This window comes from Chelmon rostratus, chromosome 2 (assembly GCF_017976325.1).
Source record: "Chelmon rostratus isolate fCheRos1 chromosome 2, fCheRos1.pri, whole genome shotgun sequence".
NCBI classification, from domain to species: domain Eukaryota; kingdom Metazoa; phylum Chordata; class Actinopteri; order Chaetodontiformes; family Chaetodontidae; genus Chelmon; species Chelmon rostratus.
This window is the reverse complement of record NC_055659.1, coordinates 9,850,707-9,867,821: the sequence shown is the minus strand read 5'-3', so window position 1 is coordinate 9,867,821 and position 17,115 is coordinate 9,850,707. Positions and strand designations below refer to the sequence as shown.

Genomic DNA, 17,115 nt, shown 5'->3' with positions numbered 1-17,115 from the left:
GGCCTCAGAGAAGTGCTGGAGAGAGACCTGAAGTGGGAATCACAAAATATTGTCATCAAGAAAAAGTCAGATTTTCTTCCAGCCTTAAAAACAGGGGAAAAAAGGAATGTTAGAAAACCCAAGTCTCACTCAGCTGCTCAGCCTGCCACTCAAGCACTGACCACTCCCTCCAAGGTTATAAAACCCCACCCTGTAGGCCTGTCTTGCCCTTTTTCCCTCCAAACCACTGAGACAAGACAAAGGAGCACCTGAATACCTGCCAGACTGGTGATGCATTACTGATGTAAGTCATTGAACCTAAGATATTTGACTATTATTTTTGTTCTTGTTATTGTTTGTATCACTGGTGATACTTTTCCTTTAATCCTTTAGACTAAATCATCCACCAATCATCTGATGGCAAATAAATAAGTGAAATGGCTTTCTGGATCATGTGTTTGAATGTGCACACCACATCTGATGTTCAACGAGCCACTGAGAACACAGACAAGACACTTTTACAAGGAAAGTTCTCAAATCAGTTGTTTTTATTCTTACTGTATCTTCACATTGAACTCACACAGTATTAGAAAAAGCAGCAGATTAGTAAGTGTACATTTGTAAATTACAAAGAAGTCTTTGTAATGCAAAATGATGCATTCACAAGTGCATTTAAGAAAAGAAATAGGACCAATGTGTAATATTTAGGGGGATCTGTTAGCAGAATATGGCAGAAATGGAATATAACATTCATAATGTTTCTATTAATGTATAATCACAATGAAAATAAGCATTGTTGTGTTTTCATTACCTTAGAATGAGCTCTTTATATCTATTACTGTCTATTACATGCTGTGAGTGGTGATTGAGAGGGATTATTTTTGTATGATGTTTTTTTTTAGGAAAATCTTACTTATTCTGCCTTTAAAGCGAAAAAGTTTGACATTTTGGGAAACATGTCTTTTTTGCTTTCTCGCTTGGTGTTAGATGATAAGATAGATGATAATACCACTCATATCTGTTGAATATGATGCTACTGTCAGCAGCCAGTTAGCTTAGCTGAGCATAAAGAATGAATATCAATATGGTCTATTACCTTCTTCAATCTGTTTAAAAACTAAAGTCTGAAAACAGTAATGTGGTGCATTTTGTTACCTTCAGACAGCTCTAGGCAAGCTGTTTTCCCCTTTCCCAGCAAAACTAACCACCTGCAGGCTGCAGCTTTGCATTTAATGGACAAGCAGCAGGACAGTATCAAACTTCTCTTCTAACTCTCAGCAAGACAGCGAGTGTAGAAAGTGTATTTCACAAAAAGCCAAATTACTCCTTTTAAAACAATTTTGTAGCCTCATTCTCCTGGAGACAACACACGAAAGGCTGTTTTCAGAGAGAGTTACCATCTCTAAAACAGATCTGGCCCATGCAGAGTTGCCCAGAGTATTCTGGCTTCATCTACGACCTGTATTTCATAGCAAAGACAGGAACTTGCACCTAAACATGTTCTTCCTGGCTCTGTGATACTGTACCTGCCAAGGCCAGGAGCTGTGATAAGGCACCTCTTCACCTCCCACAACTCTTCCTGCAGAGCTGCTCTGCATGCCGCTGAACTGACACTCCATCTCAGCCAGCAGTGAGGCAGTGAGGCACAGAGGCAACTCATTAAAAATAATATTTAAACATGGTTTCCCTTTGTGTGAATTGCATCTACAGTATTTTCTAAGTGGGAAATTTATTTACAGTAGAGCCTTGTCCCCCTATACCTGCGGCAATGCATGCGTTGAACAGCAAAATGCGAGCATGCCTGCAGCATCTTCATGTTTCTAAAAGCTTGTTTCATTCTTTCGCAGCTGAGATGACCTTCATTTGATGAAGACTCGCCGCTGAGCTTGGCATTGGTCAGAAAGGCACCTGTGGTTCTTCTCAGGATTTATCACAGTTTGTGATAGTGTGTGACGACGTGTTGCCACATCACTCCGGACACACCGGTTTCTAAGAATTGCCAGCAGTCATGAAGCTCTGAACATTTATTTTCACAGTTTGTGGCCACACTTTAATTTAAGTAGCGGTATGATAAATAGAATAAATCCTTGAATTGGTATTTCTGGGTCATTTATTCATGTTTTGTTGCAGGGGAAGAGGAAAGAAGTGTGATTTTCACAACAGCATACATAACTACCTGAACAGATGAGAAATTAGCCATCACTCAAAGTTTCAGCTATGTTTATTTTTTGGTAGAATTAGACCAGACAAGCGAGGAAGCACAGCAGATGAAATCATGGTCGACTGTGGCCTCAGATGAGTCCTCTGTTTACGCCATGATCTGGAAAACAGGAGAAGCAAATCATGATTACACATAGTGTGTAACTTAAAGAGCTGTCATTCCTATAATGATGGGGAGTTTCTTATGGCTTATTCTATGACAGATGATAGATTTGTCCACTCTAATGCCCTAATACTGACCGAGTCCATCCATTCAATGAAAGCAGAGACGCGGGTGAAAACGGTGGGCCTCTGGTAAGTGTTGCATCCATAACCAGACACAAAGCTGGTAACACCATGGACGTAATACTTTCCATCTACAAGGCAGTTCAGAGGGCCACCAGAGTCACCCTGAGGGGAGATTCAAGAGAGCATCTTCACACATGTGGATACGACATATAAATATGGTGATATTTTACCAATATATCTTAATCACTCCTGCACTTCATTGGCAAACAAATAACAAAGCTTATCTAAGTCCAAGTCAAATAAGTCCTCCACAACAAGACGACGCAGTATTAATCATGGGGCGTGCAACCTTTCCGAATTACTTGTCACATACTCACACTGCATCCAGCCTCACTATAGCCACCGGCACACACCATGGTGGTCTTGACAGAGCTGCCCCACCAGCCATTGCTGGAGCAGGTCTTGTGGTCGACTACAGGAAGGTAGGCCTCCTTCAGCTGGGCAGACAGGTTGCCATTAGCTAGACGAGGTGGAATTGGAAAAATAAGATACAATGAGCTTTCTAGAAAAGACCCAACCATCTCTGGCATTGTAACCAAGAGAGATCACGAATCCAACTCACTGGAAGTACGTCCCCATCCGGTGATGTAGCAGGGGTTATTGTTGGGCAGAATCTGGCCAGAGGGAGGCAGAGAGCCCAGCTGGACGTAGGAGTTCAGAGTGGCTGAAGAGGACAAACGCAGCAGGGCAATGTCGTCCCTGAGGTGGAGATCAATGGATCAAACAGGAGGAACCAAAAATAACTTGGTCAAGAGACCACACTTAGTCTGTCGGCTAGACCACCACCTCCCTGAGGCGACATAACACCACCTTAAAAAATGTGCATTGAAGATTCTTAAAACGTATAAATGGGAGGAAACAAAAATGCAATTTTCACCCGCCAGCCACATCGTTGGGGTCCCATCCAGGATGGATGTAAATATTACTGACGGCGAGGACCTGCTCCGTGCCGGCGCCGCTGTAGATGTCATGATCACCGAGAACGACACGATAAGTCCTTGGGCTGCAATAGTAAAACAAAAAAATCAGTCAATGATTAGATGTAGCTGTGCCTCAAATGACTAATTGCAAGTATAAGCTCATGAATTCTGATTACAATGAACTGATGTGAAAAGTAAAGAACACAAGACACGATTAAACGACTCCTGGTTTTGTTTATGCCTTGATTCCTTTTTCTGGAGACTTTTCCTTCTTTCATATCAAATGAACAAATCCCCTTGTGACAGTTATAAATGAGGCTGTGAGAAGCTTCCTCATACTGGTGACATTTAGAAACACTGAAATAAATCATCCCTCTGTATTGTGATAAGAGTAGGCTACGGATACTCAAGTCATGGCAATCAGAAAATGTGAATACCTAAACCTAAAACCCATACAGCCACAGAATAAGAGTCATTATGTTACGTGTCCACGCAGTGAGCAGCTGTCATAACCCAGCCTCTCTCGATCAGGGTTCCTCCGCAATTGTGGTAGTAGCCGCTGCCAGATCTGAACTGAAGAGAGACCTAAAGGGGGAAAAAAGACCATCGTTCTGCATGAATCTGATACCAGAAAGTTCCGACACGTGTTTTCATTTTTTGCTGAAACAGTTCATGCATATTTTTTTTTTCACAGTAGATTACCTGCCAGGGCCAAGAGTTGGGTGCGGCCACCTCACCTCCCACGACCCTTGAAAATATGTCCTCCAGGTACCTGGGCTGGGGCTTCAGCTCAGACAGCGCTGGTTAAAAACATAAAAATAGATGGCTCGATTTATACAAGGTTTCCCAGAAGCTTCATTATATTATTGGCTTTCCACCCACAAACATAGGAATAAGAAATGAGGGTAGCAAGAGTGAACTGGTGGAGCATCTTAATCTTCTGCATGTTGACGAGACTAAAGATGAGTGCCTGACTGGATGACTGGAGAGATTGACTGACTGATCGAGAGTAAGAGAGTGAATGAGACAGAAGGAGATCAACAAGCGTGCGCTGTCACTTTCTTACCTACGGCTGCGAGACTTGTCAACACCAGAAACCTGAGCATGCCTGCAGTATGTCAGACCGTTTCTACAAAGAACGAGTGCTTTCCGCCTTCTTTTATACACCAACTCGACCTTTGCCGGTGCGGAAAAGTGTGGCTGTTCAAAAGCCAAGTGCGCACCTGTGGTCTGTCTCACACATTGTTATCAGTCATTTACCACACACCTCCTGCTTTGACCAGTAGAAGACCATCTACAATGAAGAATGACATGTAGACTGATACGTTTTTCACTGGATGACATGAGTCACAGGGATCCGGAGGATGTTTATATATTTATCGTGCTTGATAAGGACCACCACAACTATTCCTGGCAAGTATTTACGAGGGGAAAAAAAGTTTTTTTTTCTGTCAGGGCTTTGGCCTGAGGCAGAGAGGTTTAATCATGACATCATGGCTGACCTTATGTAGGTGTAAACCAACTGATATGAAGATAAACATCCCAATGTCTTTGGACATGTGTTTTATTACCTTTATTCCCAACCAAAGTTCCCAAATGGTCTTTCGTTTCATTTTATATATATAATTTTTGTAGTTACTCTTCAGTATGAAACCTTAAAATGAGTTATCTGATGTAACAGAATGCAGGTTTACGTGAATATTTACATCACAAAATAATGACGTGTGTATTTGAGCCAGCATGAATTATGAAGTAAATATGAGAAAATATGTTTCTGGGCCATCTCTTGTCTCAAGTGGATCTCCGAGAGAGAGTAAAAACACAATGGTACGTGCTTATTTCTGGTACAGGAAATGTACTGTGATTATTTATACTTTACTTTAAAGGAAATTTTGCTCTAAATACCAAAAAAAAAAAAAAAAAAAAAAAAAAGATGACTGAGTATATTATGGAAACTACAATATTATGATATATTCTTGATTTCAAAAGCAAATATCATGTGTATTGGTTGTAGCAAAATGTAAAGAAAGGTTCACACTCAAGTTATTAAAACTCAAGAAGTGAACAGAACTTGGGGGATTCGTTTCAGCCTACAATATTCAGTTCCTGCATAATGACTGATTACTTATTTCTAAATAGAAAAATATCAAAGATAAATAAAAAAGAAAATCAGAGCAGCTGTTCATGCAACTGATCATAATTACTGATCAACACTAGATGGCGCTAAAGACTAACACACACACATACACACACACACACACACTGAGCGTCTACTCGGCTGCACACACATTATGAAGGTATCTGTGTTTTACAACATATAAACAGATGACATGTAGTCCTGGGATTTCATTTCAATACCCAAATTTTCCTGCAACTCAATTTTAATACAGATAGTCGTTAAATGGCATTAATTTAAATTAAAAAAAAAAAACATTTCCAACTTGAAAGATTTAAACTCAGTGTGAGAACTGAGTTGGAGCGTATGGTAGATGGATTACTTGATGGTTTATGCAAAGCAAGTCTCTAAGTTAAAATATATAAATATATGTATTAATACTTTTTAAAAGCCCTTTACTTGTTCTTAACTGGTCACGCTAATATTCATAACAATAGGTTTCTGGACAAAAGGAAGGCCTCTGATGTGTCTGTCTTTTATAAAACAGTCCTTAATTAGACAGAAATGTGGTGTGTGTGTATGTGAGGCTGGGGGTTGGGTTTTGTGTGTGCTCTCTCTGACAGTATCGGTGTGGCTTGCGGGTTGGAGGAGGAGCTGGCTGCACACACCTGTGCCTGATCTTCATCAGGAGCTTACTTAAGGCGGGCCCGCCAGTGCTCTCGCTGCCAGATTGTCACCGCTTTGTGGTAGATCGTATGCTAGTGCCTCAGAGAATTTTCGCTTGCGATTTCCTATACTTACCTGAGTTTTCTATGTTCAGGATCCAGCTCGTTACCCTCAAGCCACCCAGCACCTGTACCAGTCAGCTCGAGCCACCGCTGTGCCACACGACCTACCTTCCTTGCCGCCTGCTTGCTTGCCTCCCCAGTCTTCCCTGTGTCTGGAGACACCACCTCTACCTACGCCCCCCCCCCCCAACCGCTGCCTCAATAAACCTTCACCTAGTCACCTTTCCAACGTCCGTTTGTCTGCATTTTGGGTCCAGCTCCCTAGCCTCGTCACAGAACAATCTGGCCAACTATGGACCCAGCAGACCAAGACGCTCTTCAGCAAGCCCTCACCACTCAAGGAATATTGCTTGGAAGGCATGACCGATTACTTGCTGATGTCATGAGCTCCCTGCAGGATTTGAATTCCAGCGTGGCCTCAATTGCCTCTCAGCTGTCCACTCAGACTCCCCCAGTAGCAGTAAGTAACCCTCCCCCCACTCCAGCCGAAACACACCCGTCCTCCGCCGTTAAGGAACCTTTTGTTCCTCCCCCAGAGCATTATTCAGGCGATGTAGGCTCATGTGGCCGCTTTCTTTTACAGTGCTCTTTGGTTTTCGATCAGCAACCTTCTAGTTATCCTTCTGATAAATCTCGCATAGCGTATATAATTAATTTACTTAGAGGGAAAGCGGGTCAGTGGGCAACTGCATTGTGGGAGGGTAGATCCAGTGTCCTAGAGTCCTATGGTTCTTTTATCTCTGAGCTACGCAGAGTGTTTGACCATCCCGTCCAGGGCCGGGAAGCAGAAAAACGTCTGCTGTCCCTACATCAGGGGTCCTCATCTGTTGCTAGCTTCTCCATAGATTTCCGTATCTTAGCCGCAGAGTGTGGGTGGGACACCAGGGCATTACAAGCAGTTTTTGTTAAAGGACTCTCCGATGATGTAAAGGACGAATTAGCTACTCGGGATGAGCCTAACTCATTAGATGAGCTTATCTCCTTGACTATCAGGGTAGACAACCGGCTGAGGGAAAGAAGCAGAGAGAGAACCAACAAGGCCCGAGTGACTGCCTGCCCCCCCCCCCCCCCCCTCCTCCCCAATCTCTGGCTCTTACAAGTTCCCCAGTCAGTCCCTCTAGTCCTGGCAGAGTCCCCTCTCTCTCTGTTGAGGAACCCATGCAGGTTGGACGAGCTCGTCTAACCCCGAATGAACGTAAACGGCGGATGCAAGCCAGACTCTGCCTCTACTGTGGCCTGGCGGGACATTTTATCGCCTCTTGCCCCCAGACACCAAAAGGCCAGGCTCAACAGTGATCGAGAGCGCCATGGTGAGCCAGACGACGTCCCAGCTCAGCTCTCCTCCTCGAGTAAGTGTGCCTGCCTCTCTTGCCTGTGTAGGTGTAACCCTCCCATTCCAAGCCTTAGTGGATTCTGGAGCAGATGAAAATTTCATTGACTGTGAATTAGCTACTCAGCTGCAAATCCCTCTCGAGCCTCTGGTCAAGCCCCTGATTGCAAATGCACTAGATGGCAAGCTGTTAGCCACGGTGACTCACCGCACAGAGCCAGTGTCGCTAACTATTTCTGGCAACCACCATGAGAAAATTCAGCTGCATGTTCTGCCCTCTCCCATCACTCCAGTGGTTCTAGGTCTCCCATGGTTAAAACTTCATAACCCCCATATAGATTGGCAGACATCTTCCATCATCAGTTGGAGTGTAAACTGTCACTCCTACTGTCTCCACGCTGCCGTCCCTACCTCCAGCTCCCCCCAGTCTCCCCCACCAGCTCCTCCTGATCTATCTAATGTTCCACCTGAGTATCATGACCTGGCAGCTGTTTTCAGTAAAGATCTGGCTCTGTCTCTCCCTCCCCACCGACCCTACGATTGTGCTATAGACCTCCTACCAGGTGCCAAATACCCCGTTAGCCGTCTCTACAACCTGTCCCGTCCCGAGAAAGAGGTCATGGAGCAATATATTAACTCGTCTCTGGCAGCTGGTCTAATCCGTCCCTCTTCCTCCCCACTTGGAGCTGGTTTTTTCTTTGTGGAGAAAAAGGACAAAACTCTACGCCCATGCATTGACTTCAGAGGGTTAAATGACATAACTGTAAAAAACAAATATCCTCTTCCCCTTATTGATCCCTCTTTTGAACCCTTATGTCATGCCTGAGTTTTCTCCAAGCTCGACCTCCGCAATGCTTACCATTTGGTCCGGATTCGTGAAGGAGATGAATTGGCCACTTTGAATACCTGGTGATGCCCTTCGGCCTCACCAATGCGCCTGCTGTCTTCCAAGCCCTAATCAATGATGTCCTCTGTGACATGCTAAACCATTTTGTCTTTGTTTATCTGGATGATATTCTCATCTTTTCTCGCACACAGGAAGATCACATCCAGCATGTCCGCCTGGTTCTGCAGCGCCTCCTGGAGAACAGGTTATATGTAAAGCCAGAGAAATGTGAATTTCATCAGTCGGCAGTCACTTTCCTGGGTTACATTGTGGCACAAGGTCAGCTCAAACCAGATCCAGCCAAGATAAGAGCAGTGGCAGAGTGGCCAACCCCCACCTCTCGCAAACAACTTCAGCGCTTTCTTGGTTTTGCCAATTTCTATCGCAGATTCATTAGAAATTACAGTAAAGTAGCAGTCCCTCTGACACAACTCACTTCCTCCAATGTCACATTCACATGGCCTGCTGAAGCAGAACGGGCTTTTCTTCAACTCAAGAGATTATTTACCAGTGCTCCGGTGCTCCTCCACCCTGATCCTTCCAGACAGTTTGTGCTGGAAGTGGACACCTCGGAATTAGGAGTGGGGGCCGTCCTCTCTCAGCGAGATCCTGAGACTAGCAAACTTCATCCCTGTGCTTTTTTCTCCAGGCGACTCTCTGCAGCAGAACAGAACTATGATGTTGGTAATCGGGAACTTTTGGCTATTGTGTTGGCATTACAGGAGTGGAGACACTGGCTGGAAGGAGCTGAACACCCGTTTCTCATCTGGACAGACCATAAGAATCTGGCTTACCTTCATTCAGCCAAACGTCTCAATTCCGGTCAAGCTCGCTGGTCCCTGTTCCTTAGCCGCTTTAATTTCATGCTCTCATATCGCCCTGGTTCTCGTAATCTCAAACCTGATGCTCTCTCTCGCCAGTTCTCCCCTGATTCATCTTCACAGGAGTCAGTACCCATCCTTCCCTCCTCTTGTTTTGCGGGAGCAGTTCAGTGGGAGATTGGGTCTGTGGTCAGAGCAGCCCAACAGACCCACCCTGATCCTGGTTGTGGCCCGGCTAATCGTCTATTCGTTCCTGAGACGGTTCGCTCCCGAGTGTTGCAATGGGGGCATGCTTCTACACTCACCTGCCATCCAGGGTTTCAGCGAACCCTTCAATTCCTCCAGCAGCGTTTCTGGTGGCCGGGCATGACACGGGACACTAGGGAGTTTGTGGCTGCCTGCTCTGTCTGTGCCCGAGGTAAAGCCTCTCATCATCCTCCAGCTGGTCTGTTACATCCTCTACCCATCCCGAGCCGTCCTTGGTCACATATTGCTATGGACTTCATCACTGGTCTACCACCATCTGGAGGTAACGCTGCAGGAGCCAGTGCCTCGGAGCGTGCCCCGTGTCCCTAATAAGAAGAAACGCGCGGGATAGTAATAAGTGACTCGGGGCTCCGCTGTAGGAGCCAGTGACTCGTTGTTGTTGACATGTTGTTTTCGTCCCTTAACTCGCCCCGCAGCTGCTGGCTCCTGCAGCTATTTCACAGCTGTAGGAGCCAGTGACTCGGGACGTAGCCTAGTGTCCCTAATAATAACTAAAAAATTCCCTCTGGGAAATTTTGAAAGGGACACGGGGTGTGTTCGAGCCAACAAAATTATCTACGTTTTAAAGTTTGAATGAAGTCTCTGGAGAAACTATGGGGAAGCAGCGGACAATTGAAAAAGGCTGCAATTTGAGAAAACAGCAGATATCAGAGGTAGTCAGTCCCTGATTAATGAATTGCTCTCAGCTGTGCCTGTGGGTTCAGCTCAGAGGTTGCCATGACAACTTGGGGCGGTTAGAAGCAGGCAGTATGCAGAGAGCAGGCAGTATGCAGTGAGATTTGGGTTCTGCGCACCTCCTAAACAACCCCCCCTCGGGAGAGAACCGTACCTCCTATCACAGTGTACTATAGATCATCGGACTCCCAAGACCTTCCTGAGTCCGAATATCATCTCGTTTTATTCCTGAGACAACAACTTTTCTTTTTATGGCGATCCAAAGACAGGAGGCATTTCTGCTTTTCTCACAAAACAGCTCTGAATTTTTACATTGGAGTCAATGGGAGAGGCGGAGGGAGCTGGCTGCACAAAAAGTCTCACTATTTAAATTCAGTAAGTCTCTTAGCTTTTTCGAGGACATCACATGAAAGAGGACAAGTTTGTCTACAAAATGATCCCAAAATTATGCGTGTAGAGTGTATTTTGTGGCCGTAGCGACGAGAAAAAGAGAAGATTTTCAGATCATTTTTAGACTCTGTGCCACTCTGTCACTCACTCTAGCACGAACATTCCGCGCAATACACAGCCATTATAATCTCAAAATTTCCCTCAAAGCAATCACTGTCATTGAACAGTGACTGATCAAAAACTATAGGACCAATCAAAATGTGGATGAACACACCAATAGACCAGACTTGGGTCTACATTTTAAAGTTTAAATGAAGTCTCTCGGTGAATGTATGCCTGAGCTACAGACGTTTGAAAAACTCCAATTTCAATCTTGTTTTTTTCACCCGTCCCATTCATTCTTATGGAAAAAGGCTGAAATTTGAGGAAATTTCCCTATTCATTTCTTATGGGAAAACAGCAGATATCAGAGGCAGTCAGTCCCTGATTAATGAACTGGTCCCAGCTGTGTTTCTGTGGCTTTCTCCTTGTCTGTCTCTGTTGATCACCTCAGCTGTCTGTGTCTGCTTCTCTCCTCTGCTTCATGTCTCTGTTAACATGAATTAATGAACTGAATCAATAAACATGAATGGAGCTAATGCTAACGGAGCTAACAGAGCTAACACTAACGGAGCTAACAGCTAACGGCGCGAATAGAGCTAACGGCGCTAACGCTAACAGAGCTAACTGTGCTAACAGAGCTAATAGAGCTAACGGTGTTAACAAGGGGGCTGGGGGATGGGGTTTTCATTATGCATTTGTCTGTGTGTGTGTGTTTATGTATCTGTCATTGTGTGTGACTGCGTATGTGTGTGTCTTCGTCTGTTTGTGTGTGTGTGTCTGCTTGAACTACACAAGCAGCCCAACCAGCTCCTACATGGAGATGTGTCTGGTATATGTATGTCTGTATGTATGTCTGTGTGTGTGCGTGTGTAACTTCTGCCCCACCTGCTGATAATTACCTCTCTACCTCTCCCACTTTTTACCTGTTCCTGTTCAGTTTTGACGTGCTTGTTTTTAATCACTTTTTAGCTGTTGGTTAGCCCTGCTTGTGTGTGCGTTTGTGTGACTACTGTCTCAACCTTTTTGGCAAAGCGCTTTGTGAAGCCGAGTTTAACTGCTTGTTGGACGGAGATTGTTTTCAAACAATGCCCTTGTTTTGACTGAGCTCGTTAAGATAATCATTCTCAGGCTGGTTGTCCTGCAGATGTGTGTGCGTGGGTTATTGACCGGTATGTGTGTAAATGACAGTTGCACCTGTGAACTCTTCCCTTGAAAAGCAGTTTTTTCGCTGTCGGTTTCTTCCGAACAACTTGCGATTGTGTCAAAACCGTAGCTGCTATCAAAAAACCGATTACACTGTGAGATGCGGACAAGTCTGGGCCAGATGAACGTGTGTTTTTGTCCAGATATTCTTTAGAAAACTGACAAAATGGTCGATTTAAAAAGACACTGTCCGGCAGGCTGCGACTCAGAGAACAGGAGTTTGTATTGCATGCAGTGAGATTTGGGTTCGGCGAACCTCCTGAACTAAATCCTCTCGTGAGAGAACCGTACCTCCTATCAGAGTGTACTATAGATCATCGGACTCCCGAGACCTTCCTGAGTCCGACCATCTCCTCGTTTTATTCCTGAGACAACAACTTTTCTTTTTATGGCGATGTAAAGACAGGAGGCATTTCTGCTTTTTTCCCAAAACAGCTCTGAATTTTTACATTGTAGTCAATGGAGAGATGGAGGGAGCTGGCTGCACAAAAAGTCTCACTATTTAAATTCAGTAAGTCTCTCGGCTTTTTCGAGGACATCGCATGAAAGAGGACAAGTTTGTCTACAAAAAATCCAAAAATTATGCGTCTCCTATTCACCGTTTGGATTTTACGGCAATTTTAGAAACACATTTCAGGCGATTTCTCACTGGCTGTCTCACTCTAACTTATGACATCACCCACTGTAGGGGGAGAAATTCTGAGCATTTTTGTGAGAAACTTGATGGTCTTCAGTTGGTCATAGCTCGAAAACCCTAAGAGATATCAAAAAATGTGCCGAGGTTCATTTTGAGCTGACAAAATTATCTACGTTTTAAAGTTTGAAGGGTTTTCTCAAAGCTGCGGGACGAGTTAAGGGACGAAAACTTGGACGAAGATGAAAAATAAGAAGAAGAAACACGCGGGATAGTAATAAGTGTATGAAAAGCTATGAAATAGCTGCAGGAGCCAGTGACTCGGTGCATGCCCCGTGTCCCTAATAAGAAGAAGAAGAAGAAGAAACGCGCGGGATAGTAATAAGTGACTTGGAGCGTGCCCCGTGTCCCTAATAATAATAATAATAAGAGGAAGAAGAAACACGCGGGATAACAATAAGTGACTCGGGACGTTGCCGCGTGTCCCTAATAAGAAGAAGAAGAAGAAGAAACACGCGGGATAACAATAAGTGACTCGGGTGCCCCGTGTCCCTAATAAATCCTTGAATTGGTATTTCTGGGTCATTTATTCATGTTTTGTTGCAGGGGAAGAGGAAAGAAGTGTGATTTTCACAACAGCATAGATAACTACGTGAACAGATGAGAAATTAGCCATCATTCAAAGTTTCAGCTATGTTTATTTTTGGTAGAATTAGACCAGACAAGCGAGGAAGCACAGCAGATTAAATCATGGTCGACTGTGGCCTCAGATGAGTCCTCTGTTTACACCATGACCTGGAAAACAGGAGAAGCAAATCGTGATTATACATAATGTTTAACTTAAAGAGCCATCATTCCTATACTGATGGGGAGTTTCTTATGGCTTATTCTTTGACAGATGATAGATTTGTCCATCCTAATGCCCTAATACTGACCGAGTCCATCCATTCAGTGAAAGCAGAGACACGGGTGAAGACAGTGGGCTTCTGGTAAGTGTTGCATCCCCAAATAGACACAAAGCTGGCAATGCCGTGGACGTAATACTTTCCATCTACAAGGCAGTTCAGAGGGCCACCAGAGTCACCCTGAGGGGAGATTCAAGGGAGCATCTTCACACATGTGGATACGACATATAAATATGGTGATATTTTACCAGTATGTCTTAATCACTCCTGCACTTCATTGGCAAACAAATAACAAAGCTTATCTAAGTCCAAGTCAAATAAGTCCTCCACAACAAGATGACGCAGTATTAATCATTGGGCGTGCAACTTTTTCAAATTACTTGTCACATACTTACACTGCATCCAGCCTCACTATAGCCACCAGCACACACCATGGTGGTCTTGAGAGAGCTGCCCCACCAGTCATTGCTGGAGCAGGTCTTGTGGTCGACCACAGGAAGGTAGGCCTCCTTCAGCTGGGCAGACAGGTTGCCATTAGCTAGACGAGGTGGAATTGGAAAAGTAAGATACAATGAGCTTTCTAGAAAAGACCCAACCATCTCTGGCATTGTAACCAAGAGAGATCACGAATCCAACTCACTGGAAGTGCGTCCCCATCCGGTGATGTAGCAGGGGTTATTGTTGGGCAGAATCTGGCCAGAGGGAGGCAGAGAGCCCAGCTGGACGTAGGAGTTCAGAGTGGCTGAAGAGGACAAACGCAGCAGGGCAATGTCGTTCCTGAGGTGGAGATCAATGGATCAAACAGGAGGAACCAAGAATAACTTGGTCAAGAGACCACGCTTTGTCTGTGGGCTAGACCACCACCTCCCTGAGGCGACATAACACCACCTTAAAAAATGTGCATTGAAGATTCTTAAAACGTATAAATGGGAGGAAACAAAAATGCAGTCTTCACCCGCCAAGCGCATTGCTGGAGTCCCATCCAGGATGGATGTAAATATTACTGACGGCGAGGACCTGCTCCGTGCCGGCGCCACTGTAGATGTCATGATCGCCAAGAACGACACGATACGTCATTGGGCTGCAATAGTAAAACAAAAAAATCAGTCAATGATTAGATGTAGCTGTGCCTCAAATGACTAATTGCAAGTATAAGCTCATGAATTCTGATTACAATGAACTGATGTGAAAAGTAAAGAACACAAGACACGATTAAACGACTCCTGGTTTTGTTTATGCCTTGATTCCTTTTTCTGGAGACTTTTCCTTCTTTCAGATCAAATGAATGAATCCCCTTGTGACAGTTATAAATGAGGCTGTGAGAAGCTTCCTCATACTGGTGACATTTAGAAACACTGAAATAAATCATCCCTCTGTATTGTGATAAGAGTCGGCTACGGATACTCAAGTCATGGCAATCAGAATATGTGAATACCTAAACCTAAAACCCATACAGCCACAGAATAAGAGTCATTATGTTACGTGTCCACGCAGTGAGCAGCTGTCATAACCCAGCCTCTCTCGATCAGGGTTCCTCCGCAATTGTGGTAGTAGCCGTTGCCGGATCTGAACTGAAGAGAGACCTAAAGGGGGAAAAAAGACCATCGTTCTGCATGAATCTGATACCAGAAAGTGCTGCTGAAACAGTTCATGCATATTTTTTTTTTCACAGTAGATTACCTGCCAGGGCCAAGAGTTGGGTTCGGCCACCTCACCTCCCACAACCCTTGAAAACATGTCCTCCAGGTACCTGGGCTGGGGCTTCAGCTCAGACAGCGCTGGTTAAAAACATAAAAACAGATGGCTCGATTTATACAAGGTTTCCCAGAAGCTTCATTATGTTATTGGCTTTCCACCCACAGACATAGGAATAAGAAATGAGGGTAGCAAGAGTGAACTGGTGGAGCATCTTAATCTCCTGCATGTTGACGAGACTAAAGATGAGTGCCTGACTGGGTGACAGAGAGATTGACTGACTGATCGAGAGTAAGAGAGTGAATGAGACAGAAGGAGATCAACAAGCGTGCGCTGTCACTTTCTTACCTACGGCTGCGAGACTTGTCAACACCAGAAACCTGAGCATGCTTGCAGTATGTCAGAACGTTTCTACAAAGAACGAGTGCTTTCCGCCTCTTTTTATACACCAACTCGACCTTTGCCGGTGCGGAAATGTGTGGCTGTTCTTTCCCCTGTGACAAAAGCCAAGTGCGCACCTGTGGTCTGTCTCACACAGTGTTATCAGTCATTTACCACACACCTCCTGCTTTGACCAGACCATCTACAATGAAGAATGACATGTAGACTGATACGTTTTTCACTGGATGACATGAGTCACAGGGATCCGGAGGATATTTATATATTTATCGTGCTTGATAAGGACCACCACAACTATTCCTGGCAAGTATTTACAAGAGGAAAAAAAGTATTTTTTTCTGTCAGGGCTTTGGCCTGAGGCAGAGAGGTTTAATCATGACATCATGGCTGACCTTATGTAGGTGTAAACCAACTGATATGAAGACAAACATCACAATTTTGTCTTTGGACATGTGTTTTATTACCTTTATTCCCAACCAAAGTTCCCAAAATGGTCTTTCGTTTCATTTTATATATATTATTTTTGTTGTTACTCTTCAGTATGAAACCTTAAAATGAGTTATCTGATGTAACAGAATGCAAGTTTACGTGAATATTTACATCACAAAATAATGACGTGTGTATTTGAGCCAGCATGAATTATGAAGTAAATATGAGAAAGTATGTTTCTGGGCCATCTCTTGTTTCAAGTGGAAATGTACTGCGATTATTTATACTTTACTTTAAATAATAATGACTGAGTACATTATGGAAACTACAATATTAATATATTCTACAATATATATCATAATATAATAGATAGATAGATAGATAAGAATATCAAAAGCAAATGGCAGTGAAAATAAAGTGTACCGTGACTGTAGGAACAAACTATATATAATAAAATATCGAAATAGCAAGCAGTGAAAACTATATACATAATAATAAAATATCAAAAGCAAACAGTAGTGGTGAGAAGTATTGTATTATTATTATTAGATTTTTTTTTTTAGCTGTTATTGTACAGTGTAATGGCATGTGGCAGGAATGATTTCCTGTATCTTATTAATATTAAGTGTATTGGTGTAGCAAAATGTAAAGAAAGGTTCACACTCAAGTAATTAAAACTCAGGTTCACAATTAAAACTCAAGTAGTGAACAGAGCTGTGGGGATTCATTTCAGCCTACAATATTCAGTTCCTGCATATTGACTGATTACTTAATTCTAAATAGAAAAATATCAAAGATGCATAAAAAAGAAAATCAGAGCAGCTGTTCATGCAACTGATCATAATTTCTTCTTGAAGTCATATAATTAAACTTCAATGTGTCTTCAGACATTTTCTTTTTATTTATAAAACATAGAGCAGTTTATGATTTGGGACAGAAGTCAAAGTATTCATCATTTTGACTTGACTGGATACAGAATTACAGATCAACACTAGATGGCGCTAAAGACTAACACACACGCACGCACACACACACACACACACACACACATACACATACTGAGCGTCT

At 43.7% G+C, this 17,115-nt stretch overlaps 2 protein-coding genes across 2 annotated transcripts; both read right to left on the bottom strand.

The window, feature by feature from the left end:
- Window positions 1–2,388: 2,388 nt before the first annotated feature.
- LOC121612412 (elastase-1-like) lies at window positions 2,389–4,513 on the bottom strand. Its single transcript, XM_041945293.1, has 7 exons — window positions 4,474–4,513; window positions 4,110–4,207; window positions 3,892–3,992; window positions 3,365–3,490; window positions 3,050–3,186; window positions 2,805–2,947; window positions 2,389–2,589 (listed from the first exon to the last, which is right to left on the bottom strand). Exons 1-7 carry the CDS (start codon window positions 4,511–4,513, stop codon window positions 2,389–2,391), a joined length of 846 nt encoding a protein of 281 aa, XP_041801227.1.
- An 8,990-nt stretch (window positions 4,514–13,503) lies between these two features.
- LOC121612367 (elastase-1-like) lies at window positions 13,504–15,607 on the bottom strand. The gene is made up of 7 exons (XM_041945205.1): window positions 15,568–15,607; window positions 15,205–15,302; window positions 15,007–15,107; window positions 14,480–14,605; window positions 14,165–14,301; window positions 13,920–14,062; window positions 13,504–13,704 (listed from the first exon to the last, which is right to left on the bottom strand). The coding sequence occupies exons 1-7, from the start codon at window positions 15,605–15,607 to the stop codon at window positions 13,504–13,506; spliced, it is 846 nt and encodes a 281-aa protein (XP_041801139.1).
- Window positions 15,608–17,115: the final 1,508 nt, after the last annotated feature.